The 12,334-nt window shown below is 45.0% G+C and overlaps 1 protein-coding gene across 12 annotated transcripts in view; it reads left to right on the forward strand.

Annotated features, from left to right (window-relative positions):
• Positions 1-12,334, forward strand: part of DTNB (dystrobrevin beta) — a 382,151-nt gene that overhangs the window by 350,464 nt on the left and 19,353 nt on the right. For all 12 annotated transcript variants that reach the window (XM_050948808.1, XM_050948813.1, XM_050948812.1 and 9 more), the window contains one exon: positions 3,629-3,718. In XM_050948808.1, the coding sequence (XP_050804765.1) occupies positions 3,629-3,718 (90 nt within the window). The remainder of the gene's footprint in view (positions 1-3,628; positions 3,719-12,334) is intronic.

Raw genomic sequence — 12,334 nt, forward strand, 5'->3', positions numbered from 1 at the left:
CCCAATTTTTCAGCCACCATTTTGTGCACATGAATAATTAGACACTTAAACATTATCCAGTTGCACCCACAAATCAGGTAAGTAAACTTCATGTCACAGTGCTGTGAATTGAGTGCAAAATGAGAGACCACTTACCAAAATTTGGCCCAGAGGATGCAGAGAGGAACAGAATGGTAGCAATCAGGAAAAAATAAACAGCACTCTCAACCAGAGTGTTCAGCTAATATTCACTTTGTAAGTTGATTATTAGGTTTAAAAAAAAAGTTGAAATTTTGGACTGCAAATAAGTGAATGCTAAACTGAATGTAGCCATTAACAAGTATGTAAATCTCTGAACAGGCAAACACTCTGGTATAAACCTAAAAGTGTCAAAACAGTGTGTGGCGAGGGGACGACAAGAGTAAAAACCAACCAAAAGATGAGAAATAAAAAAACAAAGCAGTGGACAAAATTAAAAAGTGGACAATAACATATCCCCTCCCCAGAGAAACTGTACCACTTACTCCTAAAGGCAATGACAAGTCGTACCAATTTTTACCACAAGGGCACAAGTAGTTTTATGCACATCTAGTGCCATGTTGCTTGGTGGTCAGTGTAGCTACTAAGTGTCCGTGTCAAATGCATCAATTGTATGATTCAGTCTTCACCTCAAGACAGAGTCTGTGAACGCTATGAAGATGGTGTCATGTTTGTTAGCTTTTCAAATGAAGATTGCCGAGACTATATTCTTCCTCACCTAGACTGGCTTCTGCCTGAGGGGGCTAAGAAAAAGGCAAAGGAAGTTACAGCAGAGGAGCAGTAGGTGGCTAAAAAGTCTCTTGTTCGAAACCTAATACCTTTGGTACCACACTAACCTTTTGAGGAGAATGTACTGATTAAAGGGTTTATTCCCCATGATATCCAACAAAATCTGAGGTTTTGTTACTTGAAGACCAGAACCTCCTTGGTCAATACGCAGATGAGACTTTGGCAGATGTCAGCCCTACAAACCTTGGGCCCCTGCAATTCACTTGTAAGAAGAATGTGTCGTTCCAATTCCAGCAGTAGGGATTAGCTCCTCGTCCCTCTAAACACTTCCAGAAACAAAAGCAGAAGCAGGCATTCCCAGGGAGGTATCGTGCCAAATACCAGAAGCATAGCACTCCATCTGCTGCCATGGGTGGTCCAGTTGCTTCTTCTTAGCCTCTGCGGCAAGTTTGAGTACAGTTGAGCGCTCCCAACTGCTTTCTTTGGCAACTGGTTTCCTTTCCCCTTTGCAGATTGACTTGTTTCCAGGCAGCATGAAGTAGAACATAGTACAGTGGGTCCTACAAGGTATTCAAAATCTACAGTACAACAGCTCGGAGTCACTAGCGATGATGCCGCTATGGAATCAAGTAACTCACAGGCTCTGCCTGAAGTCCAAGAATGTTGCCAAAAAAGTTTCATTTAACTCAAAATTTTCACCAAACTTTTACATTATTTTTGCTAGCTTGTGCTGCTACTGGGTTCTTGCAAATGTATGTGCATAGGAAGGAAGCTTTTCCTTCGGCTCTTCACTAAGGTTCCACCGCGTTTTATCCCTTGCAGTTCCAGAGGTCAGTCAGCATGGCAGACCAATGAGAAGAAAAGCATAAGCAAGGTCTTTTCTACCTGTAACATCCTCTCTATTAGAGCTAATGGAGGAAGATCTCTGCTTGTTTTGCAGGACCAGAGAAGGGAACCTTTTTTGAGAAATGGTTGTTAGCATTGCCTGCTAATGTGATCCTCAGACAAGACAAGACTCCCCCTTATATGATCTCTTGGTCTTAGAGTCAAGATACAGGAGAGGGCTTGTTAATAATATCAAAATACTAGAAGTATACAGGTTCCTGATAAACGGGGAAAAGATCAACTGTATCATCAACACAGTTCATTGTGCACCTGGGAGCATGGATAGATTCTCAGTCCCAGAATCTTTATTTCCTCAGCGTATGTGCTGACTCCGTGAGTGCTCTGGGGCTGGAGCACCCATAGGAAAAAAATAGTGGGTGCTCAGTAACCACCAGCCACCGTTGTTTCACAGTCTTTGTTTAATCCTGAGCTGATGGTGTCAAATTTGCAGATGAACTGTAGCGACGGAAAAGGATAAACGGACACAAATCAGATATTAGGAATGGCAATATACAAAAACCTGTAGGAGAACACTTCAACCTCCCTGGCCACACTATAGCAGACCTTAAGGTGGCCATCCTGCAGCAAAAAAACTTCAGGACCAGACTTCAAAGAGAAACTGCGGAGCTTCAGTTCATCTGCAAATTTGACACCATCAGCTCAGGATTAAACAAAGACTGTGAATGGCTTGCCAATTACAGAACCAGTTTCTCCTCCCTTGGTTTTCACACCTCAACTGCTAGAACAGGGCCTCATCCTCCCTGATTGAACTACCTCATTATCTCTAGCTTACCTGCTTATATATACCTGCCCCTGGAAATTTCCACTACATGCATCTGACGAAGTGGGTATTCACCCACGAAAGCTCATGCTCCAAAACGTCTGTTAGTCTATAAGGTGCCACAGGACTCTTTGCTATCCTACGTGAATTTGTCCAATTCTTTTTTTAATCCTGTTATAGTCTTGGCCTTCGCAGCATCCTCTGGCAAGACGTTCCGCAGGTTGACTGTGCGTTGTGTGAAAAAATACTTCCTTTTGTTTGTTTTAAACCTGCTGCCTATTAATTTCATTTGGTGACCCCTAGTTCTTGTGTTATAAGAAGGAGTAAATAACACTTCCTTAGTTACTTTCTCCACACCAGTCGTGATTTTATAGATCTCTATCATATCCCCCCCTTAGTTGTCTCTTTTCCAAGCTGAAAAGTCCCAGTCTTGTTAATCTCTCCTCAGATGGAAGCCGTTCCATATCCCTAATAATTTTTGTTGCCCTTTTCTGAAGCTTTTCCAATTCCAGTATCTCTTTTTTGAGATGGGGCGACCACATCTGCACACAGTATTCAAGGTGTGGTTGTACTATGGATTTATATAGAGGCAATATGATATTTTCTGTCTTATTATCTATCCCTTTCTTAATGATTCCCAATATTCTGTTCACTTTTTTGGCTGCTGCTACACATTGAGTGGATGTTTTCAGAGAACTATCTGTGACTCCAAGATCTTTCTTGAGTGGTAAAAGCTAATTTAGACCTCATCATTTTATTTGTCTAGTTGGGATTCTGTTTTCCAATGTACATTACTTTGCATTTATCAACATTGAATTTCATCTGCCATTTTGTTGCCCAGTCGCTCAGTTTTGTGAGATCCTTTTGTAGCTCTTCGCAGTCTGCCTGGGACTTAACTACTTTGAGTAGTTTTGTACCATCTGCAAATTTTTCCGCCTCACTATTTACCCCTTTTTCCAGATCATTTATATCAGAAATCTTCACTAAACCAGGATTGGTTTTAATGGGTTTTTGCACTACAGCTGCCTTGTCAAAGTGGCAGCTCTGCAAGCAAAGGTGAGTGTTTGCAGTTCTGCTCTCATATTCCTTACAGAGGGAAAGTAATCACTCACTTTGATTGGTCAGGAACAACTGATTGAGCTTCCTTTTGTGAGTAGCCTGGGAAATTGAATCTGCCATAATTCTTTGTTTTCTTTTCCTCCATTTCTTTCCTAGGTACACGAAGAAACCTCCGTAATGATTTATTGGTAGCAGCTGATTCAATTACAAATACAATGTCTTCTTTGGTGAAGGAACTTCATTCAGGTGAGAGGGTTAAACTTTAACATACATATACACTCTGGAGATCAATGTGACCAGTAATAGTTATCTTAAAGCCACGTGTTGAAGATTTATCTGTAAACTATAGTTCTCATCCAGAAACTAAATAGAAAAATTAGATTGCAAGGTGCAATTTAATTCTCCCTCAATGAGAAGTCACCAGTAATGAGAATTCTGTTCTACATACAGAACCTGGCTGACACTGTTGTTGATGAGTCTAGGGTGCTAGAAACCAGTTCACTCATTCATAGCTGTATTGACTTCTCCAAGGCTAACCATAATAACTTTTCTTTGCTTGTAAAGTAAGCATATGTGATTCAGAACGCTTCACACAAACTGTTACTTAATGATTCTGTAGTATTTATAACAGCAATTTGGAGTGCACTTAAAATGAATTCCCATTAGGGAACTCTAGGCATGAATATAACATTAAAATATACATTTAGCTCAACTTAAACACAGGAATTAAACAGCTGTGCAAAAAGTGGTGATTTTGCCTGCGTGCCTTTTGCACAATAGTAATGATAGTGGGTTTCAGTGAACAGGATAATTGGGCCACAACAAACTTACAAACTTGTTGAGAAAGACCCATCCCAGGATTCTCAGGGCTTTACTTGTAAACAGGGCTGGCTCTAGCAATTTCGTCGCCCCAAGCACGGCAGCACGCCGCGGGGGGCGCTCTGCCACTCGCCAATCCCGCAGCTCCAGTGGACCACCCGCAGGCGTTTCTGCGGACGGTCAGCTGGTCCCGCAGCTCCGGTGGACCTCCCGCAGGCGGACCTCCAGTCCACCGGAGCTGCCGGCCACCCTCCCGACAACTGGCAGAGCACCCCCTGCGGCATGCCCCCCCAAGCACGGCAGCACGCCGCGGGGTGCCCTCTGCTGCTCGCCAGTCCCGCGGCTCCGGTGGACCTCCCGTAGGCATTTCTGCGGACGGTCAACTGGTCCCGCAGCTCCGGTGGAGCTGCCGCAGGCGTTTCTGCGGAGGGTCCGATGGTCCCGCAGCTCCGGTGGAGCTGCCGCAGGCGTGTCTGTGGGAGGTCCACCAGAGCCACGGACCAGCAGACGGTCCGCAGAAACGCCTGCAGCAGCTCCACCAGAGCCGCCTGCCACCCTCCCAGCAACTGGCAGAGCACCCCCCGCAGCGTGCCACCCCAAGCACGCGCTTGGCGCGCTGTGGCCTGGAGCCGGCCCTGCTTGTAAAGAACGTCATTGTTCAGCATTTCAGCTATTTGTTAAAGGGCCTTGTGCTTTGAGGAATAAGGAAAGGATTCTGCTTTCACATCTAAACACAGATATTATATTTTCCTAACAGATTCCATAGTTACTCCTGAACAGTACATTCACCAGTCCAAACCTTGTGTCTTGGCTGCAGCGGCAGCTTGGGAGTTAATGAAGTCCTGCATGTATTACAGCAGCAACCACTAGTGCTGTTATAGTAGTTCTTCAAGTGATGTCCCTCTGGGTGCATCACGTCAGGTGATTGTGCACCCCTGCACCTCTAGTCAGAGAATTTAGACAGCAGTGTCCGGTGGGCCCCACATGCACTCTCCCCTCAGATCTAGATTTAGGATTAATTGTGTAGTAGAAGATAGGAAAACAAGTTATAACTAACTACTCTACCCCTTTTCCTTCTTCCCACTTAAAAAAATAAATAAAAATGTATTTTGTTATGTTATGTTTCATTCATCCCTTTCTGGGATAACTTCACCTGAGAATGCCCGGAGGTTCCTGCGTTTTAAACGTTGCCTTTCCTGCCAAGAGGCAATCCCTGTTTCAGATGGACATTCCCAGTGTGTCCGCTGCTTGGGGGAAATGCACATACCCCAGAAGTGCTTCCATTGCCACAACCTTAAGGCCCGTGCCAGGAAAGTGAGGGACCTTAAATTCAAACTTATCCTTATGGAGAAATCCCTCAGCGTGGACTCAGACTCAGAACCACAAACTTCTCCCAGTCATCAGTTGCCGATAATCAGCAACTATGAGACCTTGATGGCAAAATACAACCACACCAATTATTCTAAACTGTCTGAATTTATTGACTTTATGCCGGAAGACTAGTAGGAGCAATTTAGGTCAGTCATCGCTGAAGGCCACCTTCTGGCACAAACAGCTCTCCAGGTATCATTAGACTTGGCAGACACAGTGGATAATGGAGCAAATAATGAAGCAATCAATTTGCAAACATCGAGAAGATAATAATATGATAAGTAACCATCAACATGGATTAGTCAAGAACAAATCATGTCAAACCAACCTGATCGCTTTCTTTGACAGGGTAACAAGCCTTGTGGATAGTAGGGAAGCGGTGGACATGGTATATCTTGACTTTAGTAGAGCTTTTGATACTATCTCACATGACGTTCTCATAAACAAACCAGGGAAATGCAACCTAGATGGAGCTACTATAAGGTGGGTGCAAAACTGGTTGGAAAATGTATCAGGGGGTAGCCGTGTTAGTCTGTATCCACAAAAATAACAGCAATGCCCCTCTGCCATGTACATTGGCCAAACCAATGAGTACACCTTGCAGCGATCACAACCTTTCATGATAAAGTGAATGGGTTCTCAGTCTTTACCCATCCAATTACAAAACGATCCCTACAAGGTGTCTGGAAACTCTATCCCAAACTCAGAGTCCCAATGCTTCCATGGGATCTTAATTTAATACTTCATTCCCTTACTGGACCTCTGTTGAAACCCTTGGCTACATGTTCTCTATTACACCTTTCAATGAAAGTAGTCTTCCTTGTCACCTTTATGACATACCCCCCATAAACAACCTTTTTCAAGAACAAGGTCATTCTAAGACCACATCCTAAGTTTCTACCTGAAGTCCATCTTCCCTCATTCTTCCCTAAACCTTAGAAGTGGCATTCCATACTCTGAATGTCAGAAGGGCACTAGGATTTTATCTTGAACGAACTAAACCATTTAGGAAGGCACCAAAGCTGTTTCTCTCTACTACAGAGAGATCTAAAGGAGACACTATATCTAAGCAGAGACTCTCCAAATTGATTTCAGAGTGCATTTATCTCTGCTACTGCCAACATGAACTACAACCCCCACCGAGGGTTAGAACACATTCTACCAGTTCGCTGTCCACATTGGTAGTCTTCCTTAATAATGTACCTGTTAGAGACATGTAAAGCAGCCACTTGGGCATAAGCCCATACAGTAGAAGCTCAGAGTTATGAACACTAGAGTTACGAACTTACCAGTCAACCACACACCTCATTTGGAACTGGAAGGTCACAATCAGGCAGCAGGAGAGACCAAAAAAACCGCAAATACTGTATAGTACTGTGTTAAATGTAAACCGCTAAAAATATTAAGGGAAAGCAGCATTTTTCTTCTGCATAGTAAAGTTTCAAAGCTGTATTAAGGCAATGTTCAGCTGCAAACTTTTGAAAACAACCATAACATTTTGTTCAGAGTTACAAAGATTTCAGAGTTATGAACAACCTCCATTCCCGAGGTGTTTGTAAATGTGAGGGTCTACTGCAACATTCATTCAACACTACACAACTGAGCAGGACTCAACATATGACACTTTATTAGGACACATGGTTTTATTATCGGTCACAGACCCAACTCTGAAGCTCTTCCTTTCCCCTGAGGGTCACTGTTCTACAGTCATTTGAAGTGGAGTACCTACAGGGACATCACTTGAAGAAGAAGAAGGTTACTCACATTTCACTGTAACTGAGCTTCTTTGAGATGTGCACCATTTGTGGCTGCTCCACTACCCACCCTCCTCCCCTCTACTTCAGAGTTCTAGTAAGGTCCTCTGTGCTAGAGAAGGAACTGGGGAGTGGGGAGGGGTTGGCCGCAAAGCCAGCCAGGTACTGCTGTCGAAATTCTCTGATTAGAGGTGCTAGGGCACACAAACACCTGGAGTGGAGCACCCACAGAGACACATCTTGAAGAACCTCAGTTACTGCACAAGGTGAGTAACCTTCCCTTAAGGGACCTTGTGTTTCTTCAGTAAATCGCCATGTTCAGAGATGCACGGTTCTGTTCCCCTCAGGCTGAAACCTGGTGAATAAACTCTCAGCCCAAGACAGATCTCTGCAGTAATTTATTTCTTGCTTTTAATAGTACTGCAGATTTACACTAATGTACCTGAGATCAGACCCTGACCCACAGTGACTTGTATCAGGGATTCAGGACTTCTGATCTCCTGGTCTCTTTTGAAAACTGTACAGTGTTTGACAAATACAAACAAAGCAAGGTTTGTGCTGTTGACAGTTATTTCAGTCTTGTCATGTAAGGCATTTATAATGCATGGGGGATTGAAGATAAAATTAATTACAATCTTGTATTTGATTATATGTAGAAACTAAAGAAGACCAATCCCTTGAAAATATCTGAAATAATGTAAACTGTGTAAATTAGAAGAAGCACGAGTTATACGCAGCTGATGAGATTCAATGGGATTTTACATATTAGTTAGGAGTTAAACTAGGAGAACTTAAACTTCCTCCAGGCCTGGATTTCCTGCCAGCTTTAGTTGCAGGTATAAAGTTTGATATGTTTTTGTGAGTCACAGGTGTAGCTTGACCTACAGCATCTTCGTCTGCATTCAGAAAACAGTGCCCTGAGGAGTGCAGAAAAGGAAAGGAAGAATTGCTTCTGCCAATAGTCAGGAGACAGTCGATAGATCTGAGTATAAAGCGTGGGCTTCTCACAATCTTCCCTGGCCAGGAAATACTGGGTACCACTTAGAGTGATGACCAGCTAGGTCATTCAAAAGCAACATACGGTAACATATTCTCCTTATCCTAGAGACTAAGCAGGCTGCTGTCTAACTTTCCCAGCCCCACTTAGCTTGAGAAGCAAGAGACAAGCGTAGCAGCCAGACTCAGAAATTGCTTGGAGTCCCAAGTCACATTTGTGATTTTTAAAAATCTTGTTTAGTTTCAATCAGTGATTTCTGCCGTCATCATAGTACATATTTCAGTTGTTGTGTTGGGCACCATGGAAAAGGCCATTGGTAGAAGTACTTCTGACTTCTCAAAGTGATATTTATCAACTGGCTGTAGTTGAAACAATGAAGAAAATGCCAGTTTCTTTGACTTCTTTATTAAAGATCCCCTTTGATCAGAACCAACTTACACTACTCAAGCTTTTCAAGTTGTGCTTTCTATTACAGGTGTGTTTTTCTCTTTCAAAACTCTGTTAATATATTTTAAAATATGGATCAAGGGAAATATAACAGCCTGTAATAACTATTATCTGTGTACATTATTTTACTAGAAATGCTACATACAGAAATATGACCTCCTCCCCCAAATGAGAAGGAACTTGCCCTTCTGTCCACCTTCTTCTCAACATAAATACTAGCCTGGCCCATAAATTCACTTCAGCTTGACTGGAGTTAAATAAAGTGAGCCTTGTTGCTCAGTTCCAATTTATGTCCTATGTTCCTAAAACCCCATGCTTCAGCTGGCCATCTGCAGGGATCAGGAAGGAATACCCCCCCATGTATTCTGGGGGGGATTTTGGTCTTTCTCTGAAGCATTACGGCTGAAATTGGAACATTGGAATGGGGGGGAAGGGCTGAGGTGGCATGGAGCGTTCTCCCTCTCAGGTGCTCACAGGCTCAGGGTCTAACTGATCGCTATATGTGGGGTTGGGAAGGAATTTTCCCCCAGATGAGATTGACAGTAACTTTGGGGATTTTTGCTTTCCTTTGCAGCATGTGGGTGCAGGTCGCTTGTCAGTATTATCTAGCTATAGCTCATTAATTTCCCTGCCATTGCAGAGGTATCTGGCATTTGGTGCTCTTTGGTCCCTTCTAGTCTCTGCCGAAGATACACAATAGTCTAGTCTCTTGTGGGCTGTAATACTTTTGATGTCATTTTGGTTGTTGGCTTTCATGTGCGGGTGGTGTTTGTGGGCTGGGATATGCAGGAGGTCCGACTGGATGATCTGGTGGCTCCTTCTAGCCTTAAACTCTGTGACTCTAAACTCTGTGACTCTACATCCTCCATCAGTATGCACTTCCTTTCTGTCACTGAGAGATGTAATGAGAAGTGAATTTATTGGAACAGAATCTGTTCTCAGTTACAACTGTGCCACTCCAGTGACTTCCATGAGTGTTGAGGTCTCTTGGCACCTCACATGGTTAGGCTGTAGATCTTCAGTAATTAACATCAAGTGTTCTTCCTCTTGGATCTCCATAGAACTGTTTCAGGTTTTCCTTCAGAGTGGATCTTCTTGCTTGGAGTGGGTGCAGACCTTATTCCACTCCAGTGTGCTGGCATCTTGTGCACTGCAAACTGGAGACTTTTTGCTGCTGTAGTACCCATCGGGGCAGCATGCATGCTCTGTGCCTCCTCTTGGCTCCTCTCGAGGCTATATCAAGGTGACACTTCCCTAAACCCCCTCATTTCCTTCTTACCACCTGCAGCTTGAGTTGGAGCTCCCTGTGTTGGAATCGCCCCATGATTTCCCTGCTGCGTCACACTTTGTGATTCGGTATTCCATAGTGTAAATAGTTTCTGGCAGTTAGCACCGTAGTTTGTTAGATTAGTTAGTTTATTAGTATATTTAGAGGTACAGTTAGTTTGTATAGTTCTGGAGCATTCCCCAGGCTTCGGGGTTTACCTATCCCTACCAGCGACCCACACACATGCTCCTTGTTGTGCCTCGGCAAGAACCACATCAAGGAATAGTGAAGTATCTATTGTTCTGTTACGAAATGGATGCCGATTGCAAGAGATCTTCATCTAAAGCAGCATTTGTTGGAACAGGCTGAGAGACCTGCCTTGGCACGAGGACCCTGTTCCAACCACTCAGTTAACTGGTATCCTCCACCTCTGTGGGAGTTGGGGACAGACCCCAGGACTCTAATCAGTCGCGGAGGCAGGAAAGAGGTCTGAGATCATTCCACAGATACCATGTGAGAGGACTCATAAAATGGACTGGTGTGCCAGAAATCAAGGAGGGATTTATTCTCCTCTTCATCAAGAGCAGGACCTCACTGTCGGCAAGACTGGTACCCAGGATAGACCCGTGTCTGCCCAGTATCAGGATGGGAGAATCCCAGCACCGTGCCAGTGACTCCAGAACCATCCGGGGGACTGCTGTCAAGTCTGGTCTCTACAGAAACTCAGGAGTCGGGGTCAGTGTCAGGCCGGGGTCAGAGACCAGAAATCGGGGCGGTACCGGGTTAGAACCGAGAGGCAGGAGTCAGGGTCAGAGTCAGGATGGGGTCAGAGACCAGAGATCGGGGCGGTACCAGGTTAGAACCGAGAGGCAGGAGTCGGGGTCAGAGTCAGGCCGGTGTCAGAGACTAGAGATCGGGGCAGTACCGGGTTAGAACCGAGAGGCAGGAGTCGGGGTCAGAGTCAGGCCGGGCTCAGAGACCAGAGACCTGGCAACACCACGTTAGAACTGAGAGGCGGGAGTCAGGGTCAGACTCAGGCCGGGGTCAGAGACCAGATATCGGGGCAGTACCGGGTTTGAACTGAGAGGCAGGAGTCGGGGTCAGTGTCAGGCCAGAGTCAGAGACCAGAGATCGTGGCAATACCAGGTTAGAACCAAGAGGCAGGAGTCGGGGTCTGTGTCAGGCTGGGGTCAGAGACCAAGGATTGGGCAGTACCAGGTTAGAACCGAGAGGCAGGAGTCGGGGTCGGGGTCAGTGTCAGGCTGGGGTCAGAGACCAGAGATCGGGCAGTACCGAGTTAGAACCCAGAGGCAGGAGTCGGGATCAGAGTCAGGCTGGGACCAGAGACCAGAGGCAGTACTGGGCTAGAATCAGGAGTCAGGTTGGCATCAGAGACCAGAGATCAGGAAAGAAGGCAAAGTCTGGTGTTGTAGCAGGGCAAAATCTGTGTACTTACCCAGACACCTTCCTGGGGCAACCCCTGGGATTAAACTGGGGCACTTGGCCAATCAGAGAGCCACGAGGAATGTCACTCTGGGTCTCGTGAGCAGTATTTCCTGCTGCCTCTAGTCTCCACAGTGTTTCCTGATTGTGCCTCTGGATGGCTTCCCAGCACGCTGGGACTATCAGCCACCCCAGGCTCTGCAGGCCTGATTTCCAGTCCCCAGGTCCTCACATAGGCCCTCTTATCGACAGCCAAATCTTTGTGTCACATGTCAGCATCACTAGCCCCAATAGCCAAGCAAACAGAAAAACAATATCATGTCCCTTCCCAGAAGCAGGAGTGTGTCTATTCACACCAAAACCAAACTCATTAATTGTCACAGCAGTTAATGAGAGGACACCACAAGGAAGATTTAAGGTGAGGCTAATGACCAGCAAGCTCTTTTAGTGGGCGGTGATGTCTAAATTCATGGACAAATTGCCAAACAACTCCAGAGAGAAGTTCAAAGCTTTCTTGACAAAGCACTTGCTTGGGCAAAGGCCTTGCTACAATCTACTCTCAACATAATGTGTGATTCTTCCAGAGCAATGAGCACTGCCATCATCAGGAAGAGGGCATCTTGGTTATTTAATTCCAGGATAGCACCATATATCCAGCAAACCACTGAAATTGTGTCTTTTGAGGGACAGTTTGTATTTTCTGGCAAGACAGATGAGATGTTTCTCTTTTAAAGATTCATGAGTGACTCTCCGCTCCCCGGGGG

The sequence above is a fragment of the Gopherus flavomarginatus genome, chromosome 4 (assembly GCF_025201925.1).
Source record: "Gopherus flavomarginatus isolate rGopFla2 chromosome 4, rGopFla2.mat.asm, whole genome shotgun sequence".
NCBI classification, from domain to species: Eukaryota; Metazoa; Chordata; order Testudines; family Testudinidae; genus Gopherus; species Gopherus flavomarginatus.